The sequence below is a fragment of the Saccostrea cucullata genome, unplaced genomic scaffold (assembly GCF_032062105.1).
Source record: "Saccostrea cucullata isolate Sc308-1 unplaced genomic scaffold, CSIRO_AGI_Scuc_v1 ctg314, whole genome shotgun sequence".
Lineage (NCBI taxonomy): Eukaryota > Metazoa > Mollusca > Bivalvia > Ostreida > Ostreidae > Saccostrea > Saccostrea cuccullata.
The window spans coordinates 210,091-235,212 of NW_026925136.1; the positions used below are offsets into that span (position 1 = coordinate 210,091).

Sequence of the window (25,122 nt, forward strand, 5' to 3'; positions counted from 1 at the left end):
AAACCGGTGCTTAAATTTCATTTAAAATTGGAAAACATAACAAAAAACTTACATTATAACTATGTGTCCTTTAAAAGTAAAACAGAAACTATATACTGGTAACAATACTCAGAATCCGGTCTATATTGGATATATAAGCAATTGGAAAATACACACACTGAGATAGCTACAGAACTGTAACGTTATGGTTTAATATTTTAGTCTCTGACCATGATCAAAAAACTTAAATATACTGATATACAGGTCGACAGGTTGACAGATTGTTTATTTGAAAGGTCAACATGTATCCTGGAAGAGAGGTCGACAGGTTGACAGGTGGAGGAGTCGACAGGTACATGTAGACAAATGGACAGGTGGAGGAGTCGACAGGTACATGTAGACAAATGGACAGGTGGAGGAGTCGACAGGTACATGTAGACAAATGTACAGGTCGAGGAGTCAACAGGTACATGTAGACAAATGGATAGGTCGAGGAGTCGACGGGTACATGTAGACAAATGGACAGATTGAGGAGCCGACAGGTACATGTAGACAAATGGACAGGTGGAGGAGTTGACAGATACATGTAGACAAATGGATAGGTCGAGGAGTCGACAGGTACATGTAGACAAATGAACAGGTCGACCTTTGTTTCACAATTTGTTTTCGACCTGGCGACATTTATTTTAAGGGATACGATTTTACAAGTTAGGTTTCAACTGTCGAGTTGTCGACCTTGATGTTGACACTACAGATTAAGTTTCAAATTGTCAATCTTTTAGGGAAAAACGCTTCTTGTTGACTACTTCCTTAAACGCATTTATTTGACGTACTAAGGCAAAATCATTCACTTTTTTGTTGTAGAAATTGAACTATTCAGTTCCTTTTCTTGAATTTGAAAGATGTTATTAGGTTTTACGATTTTCTGTTTCGTACAATCTAGTTGAAACGCAAATTAATACAACAATTTTTTTTATTGTTATAATTGAATTGTTCTTTTAAAAACTTTATGGGGCGGGGTGTGATGGGAAGTTACTGGGATGCTACAAATTGCGGTAGCCTGTGACACATTATAGGATACAAACGTCTTTAGACACGGTATAGAACACATCCAAAGGACATGAAGAAAGATACAAATGAATTATATTAATCGATCTCATAAAACCTTCAAACAAAATAAATCTGTGACACTATAAACACGGACACTGGAAATGATGTAGTTGGATCAGGTATCAAGAAGGGAGCTTATTAAGCGGTTACACTGGCTATGCATCTGATGCATAGATCAAGTAGACAAAACCTAGAGAAAGTTGGGATGCATTTTACACTATTAAATAAAAAAACAAATCTGTTCTAAAATTTGAATATTTAATAGATTGTAACAAAAAATAGCAGTCGTCTTCTTCTAGAATGATTAATGCTGTAAAATTAATTTATACAAAAATGTGAATAAAATTTGCAGGTGACTGCCTAATGGTTTGAACTGCCTTTTATTTAATTATGATATGTCCATGAACTAGTACAATTTTACATACTGGCAAAATTTAGTACATAAATATTTAGTAAGTCAGAATCAATTCATACAAAAGCTAAATACATATAATAGTAATATGTTGTACTTGCCAAAGAGGTCAGTGTAACTTCCATACAATCTACATAATGTTGACTTTTAACAAATGTTTTGAAATCCATTTTACATATTTTGCGCTCCTTATTGCGCAGTGGAAACCCCATCCTTAAATTTCAGAATGCCAGGACATCAACGATAGTGGGAAACATGGGATAATTTATGCATAACGGGCTATGCAAAGACAGACGCACGAGATTTACATGCATATTTGGCCTCCTTAGCATCAGACACAGAGACAGATGCGCATGAGATTTGCATGCATATTAGGCCTCCTTTGCTCCTGACCTATCGACCTGCTTAATTTACATTCCGGCAGAATTTTCAAGAAATCAACTCCGCTTACTTTCTCAGAGTTAACACAGAGGAAAACAAGAAAACATTGATGTAACCATCAATTGTCATCCGGGAAATAAATAAAGTAAAAATGGAAATGAGTCTTAATCATCAAACAGCTTCGATATGTGTGAAAAAAAGCTTGCGTCTAAATGATGGAGACGATAGTCGAGAATATTTTGAAAACTTATAGTCGGATGAAAATCGAACAAAAAATACCCTTTCAAACTTTATCAATTCTTGAATTAAGTGTTGGATGCATAAAATATAAATTGAAACCAGACACATGCATCACCTATATTCAAAATGTGTTTCACTTTAAGGATATAAAACACGAAATGTGACAGTGTAGAGTAAGTTTGTATGCGATAAGTAAAATTCGATGTTCTAAAAAAGGAACCTGTCGTTTTTTGTTCGTATATGATAAGCAACTTTATGTATTAAATATGTAAAACATATATATTTTTACAGATTCACTTTATGGAAGTTAATATATTACATGTATGCATTTCTTAATTTATAAAGGGAAAGAACATTCTAATTAACAATCTTTTTAATGTTTAGGAAACCTTTAATTCTGAATAACTTCTCCCACCTCAATCCCCATACACCAACACTTAAACTTATATGTATAGAGAAGCCCAGTTCTCCGGGCTGCAAAAATCAGAAAATTTATTTTTATGTGATATTTGCGTTAATTTAGACATATTTTCATCTTAATCATTATTGTTAATAGAAATGCCTATTCGGTCCTTATACCCCCCCTCCGCGCCTTTTCTTTCTCATCATACTCTGTACCACTTCTTCTCTGGTGAAAAATATTGAAAATCTTGTGAGCGATAGGATTTAAATTTGAGTGCAAGGATTTAACCTGATTAACGATATAACCGTACTGTGACAATAGACAGGAAGTATTGACATATCTAGGTACAATGGTACTAGTATAAAAATAAAACTTGTGAATAATTAGTCGACTTAACGTTAATTCTTTACAAATAAATAACTATTATGTAACAGGGCTGGACTCATTTTAATTAGAAATACCGAATAAAAGCCTACATTCACTGTGAGATAGGCGGACAATATAATTGTATTAATTCTAGGTTAATACAAGATAATACAGAATCTTACTAATAAACAGTTTGACATACGTATCCTATGTCATTAGGAGAATTAAGACTCTTAAGGAGAATCACCGAGTTGTTTACCTATGATATAGATCACCATTAATCAGCATTAATGTATTTGTTAAGATCTAGACCAACATCAGTCAGTATATATTAATTTTTTTATGAGTAGGATGGTGATAAGTGAATAGTATCTTTTAGGTGCATATAAAATTTCTTAACAGTGAGTTGCATTAACTAAAAAATCGTATTGGAAATGTTTTTTTTCTCACTTGATAGAAAAATGTAAATGCGAAAATAGACTTTTATCTTAAATTTTGATTTAGAAAGATTATGTTGACATCGACTTTCCTTCTTAAAGTCAATAGTTTGCTACTTTTATAATCAAAACAATGACCTCGTAGCACATATAATCTATCAAAATGACAAATTTTTACTTGTGTTTTTCATACTTAATTTGTAGAAATATTTTTACGATTGATTTTCTACGGAGTTTACCGTTCGTTCGATCATGGAAAAGCTCCCCTCCACAATCTGCATTCGATAAGAGCCAAAATACTTAATCAAATTTCAAAATGCCTTATATCTGGTCACCTTTAATTTGCTAAAAAAAACTTTTTTTTCTCATTTATGTAATTGTTTAATTTATGTTTTGATTTTTTTAATTATGTAAGTAAGAATCATTCAAGAAATGGACTGAAATAAATACATGTATGTAAATAAATGAAATGAAAGAATTCCATTTTTAAAAATAGATAAAAAGTATGAAATTAATGAATGAATGAAATACTTTCATATGCCATCGCTCTTCACAAACTGCAAAAATAAGGATAGTCTTGGACAAATACAGCAGAGGACAGGGAGTGGACATGGTAATCAGGTGCTTATTCAGGGGACGACAAGGAATGGACATGATAGTCAGTGACAAAGTCTGGGGACGACAGGGAATGGGCATGATAGTCAGTGACAAAGTCAGGGGACAACAGGGAGTGGAAATGCTAGTCAGTGACAAAGTCAGGGGAGGGCAGGGAGAGGACAGGATAGTGGATATAATAGTCAGGGTCTAAGTCAGAGAACGACAGGGAGAAGACATGGTAGTCAAGGGCTTAGTCAGGGGATAAAGGGAGTGGACATGGTAATCAGAAGCTTAGTTAGAGAATGACAGGGAGCGGACAAGGTAGTCAGGGGTTTCGTGAGGGGAGGACAAGGAGTGGACAGGATATTCAGGGGAGGAGAGGGAATAGAGAGGGTAATCATGGACAATGTCAAGGGACGAAAAGAAGTGAAGTGGACATGCTAATCAGGAACAAAGTCAGGGGACAACAGGTAGTGGATATGATAGTCAGGGGCCTAGTCAAAGGATGATATGGTGTGGACAAGGTAGATAGGGGCTTAGTCATGGGACGACGGGGAGTGGATATGATAGTCAGAGATAAATTCAGGGGAAAACAGGGAGTGGACATGGTAGTCAGAAACAGTTAGGAGGAGAGGGAGTGGACATGGTAGTCATAGACAAAGTCAGGGGACGACAGGAAGTGGCCATGATAGTAAGGGAATTAGTCAGGGGACGATGGGGAGTGGGCATGATAGTCAGGAATAGGGAGTGGACATTGTATTTAGGGGCTTCGTGAGGGGACGACAGGGAGTTGACAGGGTAGTCAGTGATAATGTCGGGACGACGGGGAGAGGACACAGTAGTCAATGACATCGACTGGAAAACATAGGAGAAAGTCACGGAGAAACAGGAAAAAGTCAGGGACTGACAGGGGAACAACGGTAGAGTTTAAAATATAGACACTGCATAGTACAGGGGAGTTTGCCACATCTAGTTCAATTTGGATTGTACCATACGTGATAAGCCTCAACTGACAACTGAATCGTATAACGTACGGGCGAGATGAATAACTTTCCTTGTTTAATATGTATATACAAAATCTATAAAAATCAACCCACAGACTTATGATCTTGCAATAATTTTTTTCTTTTAATTGCTAAGATAAAACTATCATGATTACAGCATTGCAATCTGTAACATTACGTTCTTCGTGACAATAATTTGATAGATAAAAAGAAGGGAAGACCGACACAGCCTGCAAAACAGGAACAGTTACAGACAATTAGGGACAACATTGTAAAAGAATCTTCATAAGATAAACCATCAATACAACCAAGTTTCCTTCTCATAATTGTATTTCTCGTTCTAGTTCAAAGTCTCAAAATGTCGATTTGAACAAAAAACTTAATTACTTCAAAACTACATGTATCAGATATGACTGATAATGATTCTTACATAATTATGAAGCTTTTGCACACGTGTATAGTACATTTTTTTCTAAAACCCCTGAGTCATTTCAAAATCCGTAGAACATTTAAGGAATATTCTATCAAATGGCGGTTTACATGAAACTCGTCATGAAAAATGAGAGACTACAGAGAACAAATTTATATTTCAATTAAAATGGTTTACATCTAGAGGTCGTTGAAGGCTTGAAGAATATAGATTTATATTTTTTAAAGCAAAAAAAAAAAAATAAATAAAAATAAAATAAAATAAAATGGAACATGTATAGAATCTGTTAAAGCTTCATTTATGCGTGGAGTGCTATCAAATTTTTAAACAAAATAATCACTAAATTTGTACTTAAGAATGATTTTTTAAAAGGCAAAACTACATTTTTCGCAATAAATGACACAACTAATTTGTAAGGAAATTGTTCTCATTTGCATATTTTCATAACTTGCCTTAAATTGATTTGAAAAAAGAATATTACTTGAATGTTGGATGACACACTAAATGAAAAGAATTCCTGATGACAAAAATATTCAGTATGGTAAAAGAAATAATAATCAAGCTCAAAAGTTCATTAAATGAAATATGTGGTGAAAACGAACAGTATTCTGGCTCAAAAGCCTAATAAACAATAAAAAGTAGGAGCAGAGCGTACACTGACCTCGAAAACATCAGAGGTGGGATCAGGTACCCATTGTGGGAGTGAGCATCCTCTGCCAACCGGGCACAACCGCCGTGTGCTCCTTGTTGTGATTTAGAAATAACGGAAAAAAAATCCTTGGACAACTTAGTAAGGCTCTGTCACATCAAGCTGCGTTCACAGGGAGCCTTTACGGCGTTGTTAAATTTTTAAAATCGCCGTGGAATCGCAGGAAAATTGCAAAAAATTCTGCAAAATTTTCACAATGTGAAGATGTCACAGCGTTCTACTGCGTTCCCACGGAGATATATCGGCGATTGCCTGCGCTTCCGCGGAGTTTTCACGGCGTGTTAGGAATTTTCATCTCGTTTTCACGGCGTTCTCTCTGCGCTGGCTGCGTTCACAATACGTTCACAATGCGTTCTATACTCATTGATATATATATTCAGAAGGAATGTAAAACATTTTTGTTTAAAGACTTAAGCTTCACGATGAAAAGACTTCGAATCATGCCAAAAAAAATCTTAATAATTAAAAAATGTTCTATCTAAATAATTTAGTACTAAATAATAAATAATTTCATGATTAAACTCCTTTTTTCAATTTTATCGGTTCAGATGTGTAGTTAGATTTTCTTTGATTTTATTATGAATAGAACACACTGAAAAGTTTTCTACAAAATTTAAGTGAAAGAACAGAACAAGTTCTGGTGTAATTTTCTCTTCGATGTTTTACTTAAATGCTCCGAGTGCAACAAATACGTTGGAATTATGATCTCATTGCTCTTGTTTTGTGAGCTGGCTAACAACGCCGTGAAAGCGCATTGTGATCGCCAACGCACGCTGTAGAAACGCCACGGGAGCGCAATGATCGCAGTGACAACTCCGTGCTGTCGCCTTGTAATCGCAGTCGAAAAAATCACAAGACGATAAATCTCATTAGAAGCGCCGTAAAAACGCGATAGAAACGCAGTGACATCTCCAAGGACTCCGCGACATATCCATGAGGTCTCCGTGGAAGCGCAGTCTACTATCACCGTGTTCGTGCCGCGATCGTGTGCGTCTTCACGGCGTTCGTACGGAGCTCCAACTACGTCGTTGGAGATATCAACGCGCTTCTACGGCGATCATACTACGTTTCTACTGCGTTCTTATCAGACAGCGATCACACGGCGCGTACTTTGTGCATGCCCAAAGTGATCGCCGTCCTCTGGCGTTCTAGGAGACCCTACGCGATCCTACGGCGTTCAGTGGAGATCTCGCCGCGTTGTCACGGCGCTGTAGGAGACTCTACTGCGATCACCTCGGCGTTTTGCATTTTTGAAGACGCCTTGCAGTCGCGTAGGACGCAGCCCCGGTGTGACAGTGGTTTACATAAGAGCATAACAACCAGTATGAAAAAGGTCAGTCAGAATTTGACTTAATAATAAAATTTGCTGACAGAGTCGTTTCAACAATAGAGTTAACGAAATGATGACTTTAAACAAAACTGCTGATCTTATTGTTTCATTAACCTGTTTGGAAAAAAAACCTCGTTTTAGAAAGTGTTCATACATAGAACATTTTCTTCGGTATTGAATCAATTGAGAGATATAAAATCCGTATGCAGGTGACAAAGGTTTATTGCTGCATAATAAGCAAAGGTAGTTTACGATTTAAAAGTTAAAGTCATCACGTTTATTGTAAAGTTGGAAACAATACAGATCGAGAAAAGAGCAAACCTTGACTTCTCAAAACATTAGATATTGAATCAAGTGTCACAGTGAAGTAAAGTACCCTCAGTCTCTTTTAACGTCATCATTTCGTAAGTTTTACGGTCGATACAATGTCCTTGTCAGCAAATACAATTTATCATATAGTCAAATGCTCGCTGACGTTTTGCATACTTACTGTTAGTACATTATTTATACATTTCTCTGATCCTATTTTGTATTTTTTTATGGACTTCTGATCTGATACTGTTCGTTATCACCATATATTTGCATATCCACTGACCTCTCCCATTATGAACATGTAGGCACCAACTGCATTAAAATTGCTGATTTATATCTTTAAAAATTTAATTTTGGTAAATGTATTTAATTGTATAATAAAATTTTTAAAAAATTGTAGAGAACTGCCATATTTTTATTTTTTCATATCATGCATATTTGTACAAAAAACGATAACTCTTCACACTTGGGTAATAACATTCAGAAAGAGAACATTTCTTTAACTAGTATATCTATTTCAAGAATGATTTCAGCTATTAAAAATAAATAGAAAAACTTTATCAAAAAAAAAAGATCATAGAAAAGCATTCTGTGAGTAATAATCATTATGAGCTTAACGGGTTGAAATCTGGTTGTCACGTCGCCTTACGTCATGTGATTGCTCTGTATCATAGTAAAAATCGTTGTAAATTTTCAAGATTTTAGTAAATCGACTAAACAAAATGTAGAAATTTATTCAGACATAGGTCAGTACACGTTGTAAGCAATTCTGGAGAAATTTTTCATCAAATAGCGTTAAATTTATTGATTTTTGTCAGAGGGTTTAAAAACACAGCCAAAAATTGATCGATTGACGTCACAACTGCATCAAAACAAAAATTAAGAGAATGTGATGACGGCGCTGCTTGTACCGAGATAACTGTGTTTGAGAGGGAAATACTTTAAAAATTGTTTGTGATTTATTAAAGAAAAGGAGCACTGATCAGGTGTACTGATTTTTAAAGCATGTATGTTTTGCCTATATGGTTTTGACAAGATGCCGCGGATTAATGTAACTTTTTTTTAAAGATTTCCTCAATATAATTCTTCAAAAAAAAAATCAAAGAATGTCAAATATCAATTTTAATAAAAAACGATTATTCAGTGAACATGAAAGATTAATGAATAGCAACAGCTCTGCTGGCATCATGGAATATGCCGGCAGAGCAATTGCTATTCATAACGCCATGTTCACTGAATAACGTTGTTTATTTCTTAAATGTTTCACGTTTGTTAAATAATACAAAGACGTTGACAAAGAGAATTAACTCTGAAAATTCAAAATCCTATTTGTCACTCTAATTACACGTTTTAAAAACTATTATTTATTACGCCTTTTAGACTCAAACTTTAAATTTTTTTAACTAGTACAAACATATATCACTAAAAGCGCTGGAACATGTTGAAGAACCAGTGACAACAAACAGCCTGTAAAGGTGATGTAGTCGTATAAGTAAACTTATTTGTAAATATTTCCAAATAATTCCACACATACTTCCAGAATTTCACTTCCACCAGCAATGTGTTGGCTCCCGTGTGGAAAAAACCTGCGTTCTCTCCAGATATATAATGATGTAACCTTTTTTTTACACCATTTTCAATGAGTGAGATTGTGCAGCTAGTTGTTACTTCCGCTATGGAAGCAATTCATGGTCCGGTGAAACATGTGAAGTCAAAACTTCCAAAGCTTGTTTAAATAATGCCCATTTTCAGAGTGAATGCCAGACTAATTCCAGATTATTTTCACCTAATCTGACAATGCAGATTCTTTTAATCAAGACTCTTTTTATCGGCAATATTCCTGAAATTAATTTATAAAAAGCAGTTAGAATAATATTTACAATACTAGGAGACTTATTGTTCACAGAACAATAAGAGGTCTTTCCACCTTCTTTGAATTTCAATTTTGTTTTATATCTGACTCCTCAAAATTAGATTCCATGAATAAGAAACCAAAATTGTCTTAAAGGATAGAAAAAAATGAAAATAAAAAAAATGAAATGACCTTGACCTTTGACCTTGAGAAAATGCTTAAGGAGAAATGTCAAGGGTCACAATGCAATTGAATGCTTCTATGACTTATAGTTTTTAAGTTATAAGGTTTAATAATAAGTACAAAACGTTGACAAGGGCAAAAACTCATATAAGAGGTCATCAGATCCATTTGCACTTATACAGTGTAGTTTTGCCTCAACTTACCTAAAGACATTAGTGAAGGTTTGGGGTTGCAATCTACATTTCGGAGGAGTAGCAATTACAAGGTTTTTTGCACAAGGGGCAATAACTTTTAAAAGGGTTAATGTTAGGGAACAAAAATGAAACATTTAAAATAGTTTTAAGAGTACTTATTAATGATGCTAAGATATTAAGTATATGTTTAAAGACAAAAGAGATATAAAAAAAAAATTAATTTCTCAAATTTGGAGAGATGACCTTGACCTTTGACCTTTGCATTAATTTTATGATCAAAGGTCAATGAATTTTTTGCAGTTGGTCCCATGTTTCTATCACTTCTCGTTTTGAAAATTTTTAATTATTTCTAAAATTAAGAAAGTTTCAGGGGCAATAACCATTGAAGGGGTCACCGAATACTTTCGCGATGAATAGATTTCCAATTTCCTCTCAATTAGTTGAAGACTTTAGTGAAGGTTTCATATTTCTACGGTTTACAGTTTCGAAGGAGTAGCGATAACAAGGTTTTTCGTACAAAGGGCGATAACTTTTAATAGGGTCAATCTTAAGGAATACGAATTAAATCTTTAAAATAGTTTTAAGAGTACATATAAATGATGCTAAGACATTTTCTTTCTGCTAAGAGACAAAAAAGATATAAAAAGAGTTTAATTTCTCAATTTTGGAATGACCTTGACCTTTGACCTTTACATGAATTTCAAGCTCAAAGCTCAATGAATCTTATGCAGTTGGTCCCATGTCTCTATCACTTCTCGTTTTGAAAATTTTTAAGTATTTGTAAAATTCAAAAAGTTTTAGGGGCAATAACTCATTTAAGGAGTCACCGGATACTTTCGCAATGAATAGATTCCAGAGTCCTCTCAATGAGTCGAAGAATTTAGTGAAGGTTTCATATTTCTACGGTTTACGGTTTCGAAGGAGTAGCGATAACAAGCATTTCTTGCGAAAGGGGCAATAACTTTAAATAGGGTCAATCTTACGGAATATGAATTGAATCTTTCAAATAGTTTTAAAAGTACATATTAATGATGCTCAGGCAGTTTGTATATGTTTAGAAACAAAAAAGATATAAAAAGAGCTTAATTTCTCAATTTTGGAATGACCTTGACCTTTGACCTTTACATGAATTTTAAGCTCAAAGCTCAATGAATCTTATGCAGTTGGTCCCATGTCTCTATCACTTCTCGTTTCAAAAATTTTTAATTATTTGTAAAATTGAAAAAGTTTCAGGGGCAATAACTCATTGAAGGAGTCACCGAATACTTTCGCAATGATTTTGATTCCAGAGTCCTCTCAAATGAGTGAGCACACACTTTAGTGAAGGTTTCATATTTCTACGGTTTAAGGTTTCAAAGGAGTAGCGATAACAAGCATTTCTTGCGAAAGGGGCAATAACTTTTAATAGGGTCAATCTTACGGAATATGAATTGAATCTTTCAAATAGTTTTAAGAGTACATATTAATGATGCTAAGACAGTTTGTATATGTTAAGAGACAAAAAAGATATAAAAAGAGCTTAATTTCTAAATTTTGGAATGACCTTGACCTTTGACCTTTACATGAATTTTAAGCTCAAAGCTCCATAAATCTTATGCAGTTGGTCCCATGTCTCTATCACTTCTTGTTTTGAAAATTTTTAATTATTTGTACAATTCAAAAAGTTTCAGGGGCAATAACTCATTGAAGGAGTCAACCTGTAAAATACTTTCGCAATGAATAGATTCCAGAATCCTCTCAATTCCAACACTTTAGTGAAGGTTTCATATTTCTACGGTTTACGGTTTTGAAGGAGTAGCGATAACAAGCATTTCTTGCGTAACCTTTTTTTTTACACCATCTTTAAAAGGTTGTGCAGCTAGTTGTTAATAACTTGAAAGCGGACATAGTTCATACGCGTTGGGTCAAATTTGTTCATAACTTTTAATGACCTTTTCGATGAACAAAAAGTCTTTTCAGATAAATGTCGAAACAAAAAATCAGCGGAAGAAGAATAATAATAATAATAATAATAATAAACAGCAATATTCCTGAAATTAATTTATAAAAAGCAGTTAGAATAAACATTTTTAAGATTACTTGTATTTAAACAAAAAGAAAAATGATATTCATGTTCCTTCGTTTCCATGCTAAACGAATGTGCCTTCTTTTTTGGCTAAAAGTAGGCAAAAACAAATAACTAAGATGCAAAATATGTCATTTATAAAAATAAATGACGAAAGAAATAAAACAGCTCTGATAATATAGGTGTCAGACAAAAGGGGACTCAAATATAGAATGACATCTTAGGCAAAATATTGCACAATATGACCCACATTACCACAATGTGGCATTGTACCACGATGTACATAGGAAAAAGGGGGATCAGAAGACATCTATTTCAAGTTGACCCCTTATAAACAATTGAATATTTAAAATAAACTGTTTTATAGGTAAGGATTTACTGAGTGTCACTCCTAATAGATATAAATCACAATTACAATGTTTTGTAAATAACAATACAGAAATAAATTGTTTGTTCAAAATCATTTTTTTAGAATTTAAAATTTGACAATATAAGAATTTTATTCAACATTGGTGAAAATTAATAAGCATCCAAGAGATGAAGTCTTTATCGCGCATATCCATGGCCTCTGTTTGTTTCACGGGAACATGAACTGTTTCTACAGTGACATAAATTGATTTTCCAAATATTGCTCAAGACAACGAGTTTTCTCGCTTTGTATAGATAAGGAATCTATTCTCTCTTTTATTCCATGATTTATTTTATATACATAGAATATTTTGAAATTCGTTTTTTTAGAATTTTTATTACCAAAAAAAAAAAAAAAAAATTAGTAAAATTCCAGAAATTATCTCTTTATTTCTTTATAAAGAAAAGTAATTAATTATCAGAAAGGTAATTAAAAATATTGACCTAAAGTAGATCTATGCTAAAGTACTTATGTTTACGTCATAAATGTATTTCTTTTTATCTGTTTTATCTGGTCGGTGAGGAGCAGCAATGATGGGTATGGCTGGTTGAAAACGTATGCTCACCTCCCTTTTTCGCTAAAGGACACCTGATTTCTCTTCTACAGGGGCTTTTAGACTTCCCAGGACACACATATTTTATTATGTATCTTCACTTCTCTGATATTTTGATATAAGATCATATTGAGGAAAATAACGTCATGCCAATGCAAACTTGAGCTTGTTTGACTGAGAGAGTGTCATAACTGTTTCATATTATTTCAATTTAAATGTTAAACTTTAGAATGACATTGAAAAAATCAAATGTTTGGCTTCTATTCTAAAACCTTTGTACAAGAAAATAATTAAATAGTCCGATAAATTATGTATTAAAATTCAGTATATAAATTGCTTACGAAAAAATAAGTTTGAAAGGAAAAATACAGATAACGAACAGTATTCAAGCTAAAAAGTCCTTAGAACACTAGTACTACATAACAGGAGCAGAGCAAACACGTACCTCTGACACATCAGAGGTGGGATCAGGTGCCATGGAGGATTGAGCATCCCCTGCCGATCGATTACACCCGCCGTGTGTTCCTTGTCATGATCGGGAAATAACGGAAAATCCATCGTCTTTTCAGTGTGAAAATAATGAATAAACACATCTTATGAAAAACGTCAGCCAGCATTTGACTCAATGATAAATTGTATTTGTGGACAAGGTCATTGTATTGACCATATAACTTACGAAATGATGACTTCAAACGAGGCTGCTGATATTCTTGTTTCATCAACTTATTTGTCAATAATTTACCTCGTTTTAGAAATTGTACATACGTAGAGCATGTTCAAGCGTATCGAATCAACTGAAATAAATAAACTCCGAATGCAGGTGATTAAAGTATAATGCTGCATAAGTTAGGAGAGATTTAAAAGTTAAAGCATCACGTTTATAAAAAGCTTGGCTGTTAGATTACCATAAGCGTCTTTTTCAAGTAAGATATTGAAATATGTAACAGATGTATCAAACTCTGAGATATTCTTTATCTCAAGCTTACCATGGTATATCAAATCGATATAAGAATGAAATGACCATTGCTAATTGACAATGCATCGTCGATGAAACATATGGAGATAACGAACAGTATTCAAGGTCAAAAGTCAATAAAACAATACAAAACAGGAGCAGAGCAAAACATCAGAGGTGAGATCAGGTGCCATGAGTTAGTGAACATCCATATCCCATATCTCCATATCGTTCTAACCTCTAAAGTCGCCCGCGTGGCGCAGTGGTTACAGCGTCTGCTCTAGAGTCGCGAAGTAAGGAGGCAATCCCTACGTCGTGGGTTCGAATCCCACTGTGGGACGTGGAGACCGGTCCTTCGGATGAGGCCGTATAAACCGAGGTCCCGTGTCGCAGTAGGTGCTGGAACAAAAAAGATCCCTCCCTGCTCAATGGTCCTGAGTGTCGAGTATAGGACAAAATTCGTAGCTCTCCACCGGCAAGTGGTGGCGTTTCCACATGAGTGAAAAATTCTCTAAAAGGACGTTAAACAACATACAATCAATCAATCAATATAACCTCTAAATTTTGAGCTGAATTTTAATATGTGAGTCTACCTTGATGAGTTATGGATTAATTTCTTTATTATGTTCCACTTCAATAATTTTTATATGGAAAAACAGCGTTTTTAATTTTTAACAATAACCAGTTCAGAACTTCGCCCGCGTGGCGCAGTGGTAAGAGCGTCTTCTCTAGAGTCGCGAAGTAAAAAGTTGATCCTTATGTCGCGAGTTTGAATCCCAATTTGGGACGTGGAGACCGGTCCTGCGAATGAGACGATATAAACCGAGGTCCCGTGCCGCAGCACTAGTAGATTCTGGCACAAAAAAGACCTCTCCCCTGCATAATGGCCCTGAGTGCCGAGTGTAGGACAAAATTTGCAGCTCTCCACCGGCAAGTGGTGGCGTCTCCATATGAGTGAAACATTCTCGAGAGGGACGTTAAACAATATACAATCAATTAATCAATAAATACCGTTGATGTTAACATTTCGTTTGACATTAGACCATATTGTGTAGTCCATTTATGTAAAAAAAAATTAATCAATATATCTTTTCTTATGAAAAGCTTTACGGGTGTTATTTGACCATTGACACCTGTGGCATTTCAATATCACGTGATCCGTATCTAACTGATGGATATTTCTAACACCGAGGACCCAATATTAGGAGCGTTTCTATTCCTTATTAACATAATTTAACTTTGCAGTTTTAGTTGAGATATTTAGGTTACGTGTTACCTTCCCATTCTAGGCACCCCATACAACTTCTGGAATTTTGGGAGTCTGTGTTTTTGGGGGGCTAGTGGCTAGTCGACAGATTTTTGTATGATGTAAAATATTTCTTTAGACTATCACTGTTTTCTAGCTTGGTCATCAAATCACATGTGGCAATAATTGATCTGTATTTTTTAAAATGCCCAATTTAAATATCCTCTTACTCATCGACTAAGGTAAATTAATAAAAAAAATCAAATAAATAATAACGGTTGATACATTTCATTTGAATGTATAAAGAAACCACATATGGATTAAAACATTCCCCAGTTAAATCCTCCGTTTACATGACATTGTATATTCACTAAAAGCAGAATTCCATATCGTTGCTAATGATCAAACCCTATACTTTTTTAAATATTGCTATGATGATTTATTTATATTGATCACGTACGATTCGATTTCGAAACGCATGCAAAGGGCCTTGGAGACATGAAATAGACAGCGCCGGATATGTTAATCTCCTGTTTCGTGGAGCTACTACTGTTTTTATCATTATTTTCTTCGCTCTCTTTCCAGGAAATTAAAATTGCTGTATTTATATGATTTCTTTCGTGTGAAGAGAATGAAGACAGTGTAGTATATATCTGAAAATCAATTCTTTTTCTTTTATGATACGTTACGAGAGAGAAATACTGCAAGTACTGCATAGCCTTTTTTGCAGGAATAAAACAAATATGACAATATATGAAGTAAATATAGAGATGCAAATTTGAGTGAAGGAAACAAGATTTTTCCAGTGCCTTAAGTTATATGCTTAGAATTTTGATATATGATGAAAGTAGCAACAAAATTTAGTCTAATCAAGAATAACACATAATCTTTATGATGATCTTCACTTTTTCAATCGTCAACTTTAATTGTACCCATATCCCCTGGAAATGTATTTATTTATATCTCATAGCTGATGGAAACGCAATATCATGCTCTACATATAAACTACTGCTGCAACGATATCATGCATTGCCAAACAAGATGATGAAACTAAAATATCATATTGTATCAACAGCTAAAATGGATCATTTCGTAAGTTCTATGGTCGATACAATGACATCGTCAGCAAAAACAATGTATCATTATGTGACGTTTTCATACTGATTTTTAGGTCATTATGTACACACAGTTATTTTCCGATCATGACAAGGAGCTCGAAACGGATGTGACTAGTTGGGAGGGGATGCTCACTCCTCCATATATGATCTTTTATAGAGCTCTTGAAGTGTATTAGACAATTCTTTGAATGGACTTTTGGGCTTCAATCCTGTTTGCTGTCTGTATATATTTCTTTATTTAATAAAAATGGTACACGAGGATTATTAATTAATCATTCAATTAAGAAAAGAAAAAAATTATTCATTTACTTGAATATATAGAGCAATGGAACGGTTATAATCATTTTATGAACAGTTCAGGGGCAACTAAAGAAAGAAACACAAACTAAAGCTCAAGGAGTGTGTTAAGCATAAATTTTGATTGCTTAAAATCATGTGTAAATCAAGAGCAAATGTTGCAAGAAGGGCTAGTGCAAGAAAAAAGATCCGTCGCAGCACAAAAAGTGACGAGTACATTTGACGCTCTCCATTGGCAAGGGACGGAATTTAGAAAATACAGATATATTCTAAAAGTGGCTTTAAATAAGGATACAAATAAATCAATTTCCTTTATTACAAACTGAAATTTTACATTTTCCCTCATTAATTTAGAATCAACAGAAAAATCTGGAAACCTTTAAAACAATAAAATCTAAGTAACGAATTTCAATTACAGAGATTGATCATAAATTAATAGTTTAAAAACAATCGGTAATCGTAGATCTTTTTTGTTCAAAAAGAAATTGAATGAAGAAACTCGAAGGTGAGTATTAAAGATTATACTCTTTTAAAACAGTTAACAAATATTTTGAATATAAATAAAAAAAAAAAGTAAAATCCTTTTTCAGTTTAACTTCCATCGTTTTTATTTAATTAAAAGGTAGCGGCACTTAACAAATCTTGCTCGGGCAATGTTAAGAAATATTAATACTTCATAAAGCTTATTGAAAGCAAGGTTCGTTCAGGTATATGAAATGAGTATTCCCTAAGCATCAATAAGCCTCACTAATTGCATTATATGCCTTCTTTTGATGTTAAATATAAATGATATTCTAATGAGACAAGTATTAGCTTAAAAATATACAGCTGCGATCCTGAAGGCTGTAATTATTGTCCCTGATGACGACCATTGAAGTCCGGTTTGTACCTGAGTTATAAAGAATCAATTATTGGAATTTTAGACAGACAAGATAAAAAAAGTCCTGATCATCAAGGAATCATTAGAATCTACCTATATTTAAAACTATCTACTTGTGATGTAATGTAGATACATTCGGACGCTCGATACGCTAACAATGACTCTCTGGTTCAGCTATCTTGTGTATTTTGTATTTCTTGAGATTGTAAATGTAACTTTTTGTAAGAATTTTCATCTTGGACTCTTGATGTTGCGGGGACAGAGGAATTGGGCGAGTTATGAACTTCAGGCGAGTGCTATATCTATTGCAGTAGACAACGCCAGAAAAGATGGACATTTCCTGAACCATACCTTCACGTAAGATTTTTTTTTAGAATAAAGAAAACTAGTTAAAAAAATTAATTATAAAATTGTGATGATACTATTAATCTTGGGAAAAATGTTAATCGTATACATTCTAATGCAACATTATGATGTATAACATTGAATGCCTTCTTAAAATTTAAACTGTAACGATAATGCCCGTCTATTCCCTACTACTTTATTGATATTTCTGTATAAAGAAAATATACGGTACATGTATATTGTATAATTTGAATTAGTAACAAGGATTCAAAGAAAACATACCACATGTTATTTGGTATCGAGTTTTTAAGGTATTTTAGTATCAGCCTATTCTTTTTTATTTTCAGCTTATAAATTTTCTATAGGTATGGTTTGATGATTTCCCTCTCAAATGTATATATTTCATTAAGAACACCAGTCAAATATATATATATTTCATTAAGAACACCATAACTTCTCATTAAATTTTATAAAATTTCATTGGTTTTAAGCTCGCCTGAGTTGAAGTAAATGGAGCTTCTCTAATCATAATTTGCGTGTCGTCCGTTTGTCTGTCCGTACGTCTGACTGTCTCTCCTTCTGTAAACTTTTTCATATTTAATATATCTCCTCAAGGACCACTTTTAAACAATTTCAACTAAATTCACCATAAAACATCCTTGGTTAAAGGGGATTCAATGTTTAAATGAAGAGTAAAGCCTTTATCAAGGTAGACAATTAAAAATTATAATGAAAATTTAATGGTCTTTTTAAAAAGGATTGAATACAAATGTTGAAACATAGGGCAAATATGTATATTAGATTTAAGTTCATCATAACTAGGTAGTAGGGTTGGGGCGACAATTGGGTTCCAAAGTTTTACAAAGGAATGTTTTGTAAAATCTTTAAAAAGATATGCCTCTGAAGACTAACAAAGCAATGAGTAGTCAAATTGATGAATGCACAGTTCATTATCTCTATATAAGCTTCTTTCAGACAGTGAAGTTTCAAATTTATTAAATTTAATATACTCGTACTAGGTAAAATATTAGCGCTTTCATATTTTTCTTCAGACGTTTTGCAAAAACACATTTCCCTTGTTGTAATTTCTAACAAAACTATTTTAGAATACTTTAGATATCATTATCTACAGCTAGGTAATACTCTGTGTGATAGTTTGGTCAGAAATCAAATGAAATCAAAATGTTTAGACTGTTTAGACTGGATTCATTTTTTTTCTTTTTCTCTTCTTTCAATTATATATTGTCTCTAAAAAGTTTATAGCAAGGAAACACTTCAAATTTTCCTTGTCCGCTTCTATCAATTTGTTCGTTGAGTTTGATCTTTCGGTACTCAAGAACTTGAATATGTTGTTTATGTACCCGGATGTTAGCTCTCAATGTGATCCCCGTTTCACCGATAAAGAATTGGTTGCATCCTCCGCAAGTTATATCATTTTTTGAACTGACATATTATGTCCGAAGTAATAAATAAACATATCCTCTGAAACTAAATAACGTTCCTTGTCTTAAAAGAGGGCAGGTGCCTCATTGTTGATTTTGAAAGAATTTGGAAAGGCAGTGAATTCTATATAAATTTTTAGCTTTTTGCAGTAAGTAAACTTAAATTTCGAAAAAAAACACTTGATATTTCTCCATCAGTTTGGGGGGTTTCGTTCAGATTTTGAGCGATATGAGTACTATTTTGGTTGCTATGATTGTAAGTTGTGGCAAGTGGTCATATTTTAATTTCATACCCGTCTTTCGGAGTTGGATTAATTAATTCCTGTCTGTTTAGTTCTTTGCTTTTCTGATGCTTTCCTTTTAATTTAGTTTAAGGGGTTATATTCGTCTGTGAAATATATTTTTAATTCATCTAGATGTTGATTTCTGGTTTCCTCCCCCCGAATATTTTGAATTTTCCTCGGCTTCTGTTGTATTTTATTGCTCTTTTAATGTGTCTGACTTGGAAGATACGAAATACAAATAGGGTGAATTCACCATGCATCGGATACCCTTGTACTTCAACAAGTTCTAGCGATATCGCTACCGACGGAAAATTATCAAAACGGAGTTTAACAACAAGTTTGTGATTAAAATATTAATTTGGGACACAATTATATGCCCTTTATTGATAAATTATCCTCAAAAATCGAGTTTTTAGGAATAACTCAAAATTCACCATGGATCGGACATTGTTCACCATGCATCGGACAGACAGTTTTTTGACTGGAAAAATATCATACCTTTATCAAAGTGCTTTAAAATGCTTGATATGGATATATTTTTATCTTTTATCTAAGAAATATCCCTCAACTTAAATTTAATTGACGATATCGTTGCACAAATGTAGAACGATACAAGAGACCTTACACTGCCTTAGAAATGCTTTAAAATGCTTATAATGCGGTAATTCGCGCCCTTTTTTCATGGTTTATCATACTCTGGTTTGTAGAAATAAATCGAGTCAAATTCCAGACGTCATTTATCGATAACTTGTATTTTGACTGAAAATATAGAGTTTTTATTTTCTTTTTCCGCAAAAAACAGCTATCAGCTGGGTTCTGTATGAAAATGGTAGTGCTTACCTTGGCATCGGAAAGTGTCCGATGCATGGTTAATTTGTGTCCGATGTACGGAGAAATGAACATGCTAGTGATAACTAGCTCTAAAATAAATTATACGAACAATGAAGTGAGGTTTCTTAAAAATTTAGGTAAAATTACCAATCCTTGACTTTATTCATCAAAGTCTGACTCGTTCCGTTGAAGTCGAATTTTAAGAACGATAACTCTAAAAATCGCAAAATCATAAATTTCTGGTTATCTCCCTTTGATGATGTAAAATATGACGTAACTTCAAGGCCATTTTCGGGGTATTTTTGTCACTACATGATGATAACAATCGGTATCATCAAAAAAATTAAATCTTCAGCTTGTAGACAGAAACAAATAAATACACGGAACTCTTAAGTTGAAAGAGAATTTATTGTCAGTTGTCCGATGCAAGGTATGTGTCCGATGCAAAATTCATACTGATGTCTGTCAGTACGGTTATAAAAATATACCTGTGAAAATTTTGTTCCTTTCCTTACAGATTTATACACCTAAATATTGTAGTTGAGTAGATTTTTTTCCATTTTAAATTTGATATCTGGGTCTAATTTAATTCAAATTATCAATTACATTTTCGAATCTAGATAATCTTTTTCCCATATAATAAAACAAATATCCTGATATCTCTTAAGTTTCTCTTTTGATATTCGCAAAATTCTCCATCAAAGTGTTCACTAGTTCTTTCATATTATCACGATTTTACCCATCATTTTTGCAGGAGTTCAACTACAAATACAAGCATTTACAGTTGAACAGTAAGAGTACCTATTAAAATGTTGAAATATACAGTACATGGTTTAAAATACATTCTGCATACAGGTATCATATTTTCACCATTGCAAATTGAACACAGCAGATCTCTTTTACATTAGTTTTTTTTTTCATCTTTTCGTTCATTTCTTTGTTAATTATTCGTTTCAATTCTAATTTGGATATTGTTTCCAAATCCTAAATTCGGAATTATAATTCATAAAACTGAAGAAATAATTTCCCCAATTGATATTTAAAATAACCTTCTTTAAACGTTGTCGACTTTGCGGTACATCAAATCAGGACTGCATTGTTAACGCTACGTAATGGACGCTGGATCTTTTTACACAGGATATGTTTAGTGAGACATAGAACAAAAATAAAAATTACTCAACATACCAAAACAAAATTAAATAATAATCACCTAACGAATCTAAACCATTCAATTACCTGAAATGTCTTGAAAGGTTACTGCATGAAAGTGCTCTTTCATTTTCTAACCTGACTAAATGGTATATTCTTGAAGAAAAAAAAAAACAAACAACAAAAAGACCTCGAATTTTAAAAATGCATAATCATATATATATAAAGGCTACATAGATGTAAATAGAAAATTTATGTTCCATACACACAATAATCCGTAGGAAAAAACACTTCCACTCGACATCGACGCTTTTCCAATATACACAGATATCTTTTATTGAATTCACAATAACAAAGACTATATATTGATTCATAATTAAATGTTTACTGATTAAAAACGGTAAAGGATACGTAAGAAATGAAGGCTATTGATCTCATCCCTGAAATGATGAATTTACTTTTTATTTCGTCTTCAACTCGACATTAAGATACTGTAGAAGTTCTTTTTCCACGTGGTATTAATTTGCGCTACTCGTATGTACGCGGTCACATATTTTCCGAGGAAATTTGTCCAAGCATACTTAATATAAATGTAAGGCCCATATTGTGACAGTCTGAGAAACCTGCGTAATTTTCCTCCCGCTAATTAGATAGAAATTTAGATTCCGCGGAATTATGATCCCGTCGAAAATAGTACATCTACAGTATATTCACGACCTATTCACAACTGACAATGGTTATTTCCATTTTTATGTGGATACGATATTTCTTGGTGATCTTTAGATAAATGATACCACACACTCTGACACATCTGTTTCATATTTTGATATTTACTTGAAAAGACGTTAATGGTAATCTAACAACCAAGCTATATAAATAAACGTGATGACATTAACTTTTCAATCGTCATTTTCTCTCACTTATACATTAATATATTTTCCTCAGCTGTTTCGATTCGCAGGAGCATGTTCTACGTATGTACAATTTCCAAAACGAGGTAAATTATTGATAAATAAGATGATGAAACAAGAATATCAACAGTCTCGTTTAATACATAATTTCGTAAGTTCTGTGGTCGAAAAAATGACCTTATCAGGAAATACTATTTTCATTAAGACAAATGCTCACTGGCGTTTTTCATACTTGTAAGTTCATTTTTATACACAGAATTGATGCCGAATTTTCCCGTTATTTCCCGATCATGACAAAGATCACACGGCGGGTGTGACCGGTCGGCAGGGGATGCCAACTCCTCCATGGCACCTGATCCCATCATTGATGTTTTGGAGGTCCGTGTTTACTCTGCTCCTTTTTGTATTGTTTTAAGGGCTTTTGATCTTGAATACTGTTCTTTATCTCCATCTGTTTCATTGACAAATTTAGACAATGTTTGGATGAAACCTTCTCTGAAATTTATATCTATGGCATCTGAAATAAGAATAGATTTATAATTACCTGCGAACTATCAAGTAATAACAGAATTTCTTTTTATCTTTTATCATAACTGAATATTAAAATCAAGTTTCAAGCAAAACGTTTTTTCTTATATGAATTACGTAGAGAAAATGAACAGTATTCCAACTCAAGAGTCCATTAAACAATACAGAAAAGAGGCTGAGCGAACCCGGACCTCTGAAACATCAGAGCTGTGATCAGGTGCCATGGAGGAGTGAGCATCCCCTGTTGACTAGTCACACGCTGTGTGTTCCTTGTCATGCTCGTGAAATAACTCACCAGAATATCTCGTATCGACATAAGAATGGAAATTACAATTGTTAATTGATAATACATCGTCAGTATATCTAAATGTCGAGTTGTAGGCCACAGCAAGTGTTTCCTTCTTTTACGCGTTAGATTTTGCACAGTTTCTGCTTGATGTGAATACAAAAATAGGTCTGCTCTAACTTGGCACAATTGGTACCCATGGGAATTCCAATAGATTGTTGGAAGACCTAGTCTCATTATAACATAGATATTGTCAATCTGAAACTCAAGAAAATTTTTGATGTCAACTTCAGAGTACTTGTTTGTACATTTTTAACGAAATAATTTTGCAAATGACCAATTTAATGACAAAGTAAGTAAATTTAAGAGTTCCATTTTTATTGGAAAAGCAGCTTTCAATGATATCGAAAAGCCTGAATTTTCATTTATCGTGAGGAACGGTTGTGTATAAAGTTGAAAAGTCGTAAGTTTTTAAGTTGTTGATTTTGCTAAAATCTTGTGATTTCAAATTATCCAAAAGTTCCAAAAGTATCCACATCTGGTTTACACAACTTCTTGAATATATTGTTGGACAGTACTCTTGAAGTTTTTCCTTCATGTTAATATCTTAGTTAAAAAGGCTTGGTTCAACAAGAACCCGCAATGTATCTATGTTTGTAAGTATTCTTATGAAATTTCAGATTCCAATAAAGATATGGTAGTTCAAAATCATTTTGGATCTTTAGAATATTAGAATTATTCAAAAATGACATATGATTTTGAAGAATTTCCTCCTTAGAAAAGGAACTATGAGTATAAGTTGGATTACCACTTGTAGAACTAAATCCAAGTTCTTCTAAAATAGAATTTATATAATGAGCCTTACAAACAAAGACAATGTTGTTACTTGCTTTGTCAGCAGGGACCAGTACGTACTGATCATGTAATCTATTTGAATTCTTGTTCACTTCTTGATTATTTAATACAGAAGGATAAATGGTTTTCATATAGCCCTTCAATCTTTTAATACGTGATTTTATCATGAATCTGATACATTTAATCCATTCTGGCGAAGTGTGAACGTCTTCTTTTTCATATCTGACCCATCGCCTGGCGTAATCTGCAACGGAATCCATTACATTTATAAACTTCCGACACCAGTTGAAGGATCGGGGTTCCATATATATAGGACCTTTTAAAATAAGTGATTTAAAGTCCTCATTATTAACTATATTTACGTCACCTGTAATAATGTGTCCAGCGGTACTATAGTTATAGGGCGAAGAAGAACATAAACACGATGGAGGATTATGTTTCAGATACTCGATATCAAGGCCATGTAAAGTTTTTTTTGCAATTAAAAAGTTTTCAAGCTGCATATTTGTAGGAAATAAAAGGTGTAGTCTTTAAGGTACTTGGACACAAATTTGAAATCAATATTTTCTCTGTAATATTACGAGTTATATATTTTAATAGCATTTCACACAAAAATTAATTAAAAATCTTATTTCATTTTAAAGTTATTAAAACTTCAAATTTTTTGGCGGGTTTGATAAATGATCCCTGCACTTTCACACACTCTAAGAAAACATCATTGTGTATTAATGAGAAATATTAAAACTTTTATCCAGAAAAAGTAATTTTATTCAGAGTAGAAATATTAGAAAGCGAAACTACTTTACAAGTATCGTCATTCCGAACTCAGAGTTGCGTACAGAGTTTAGCAAATCGAGCACACTCGTGTTATGTACTCAGTTTTTGTAAACAGGGCACGAGTTCTGTTATTGTTTATGTTTACAATTCACCGGTTGCGTTCAATTCTCTCAACTTATACATGACAATATATGTGTGTTTGTACTGCTTTCGAACATGTCTTTTCTAAATATAGGATTAATATTTTTATAT

The 25,122-nt window shown here is 33.4% G+C and overlaps 1 protein-coding gene across 1 annotated transcript in view; it reads left to right on the forward strand.

Annotated features, from left to right (window-relative positions):
* Positions 1 to 4,227: 4,227 nt before the first annotated feature.
* LOC134268138 (receptor-type guanylate cyclase gcy-6-like) overlaps positions 4,228 to 25,122 on the forward strand; it is a gene marked incomplete at its 3' end in the record, with an annotated part of 30,939 nt that continues 10,044 nt past the window's right edge. Inside the window, exons 1-3 of the mRNA XM_062750337.1 lie at positions 4,228 to 4,318; positions 4,522 to 4,658; positions 17,689 to 17,819. Coding sequence (XP_062606321.1) covers positions 4,228 to 4,318; positions 4,522 to 4,658; positions 17,689 to 17,819 — 359 coding nt within the window. The remainder of the gene's footprint in view (positions 4,319 to 4,521; positions 4,659 to 17,688; positions 17,820 to 25,122) is intronic.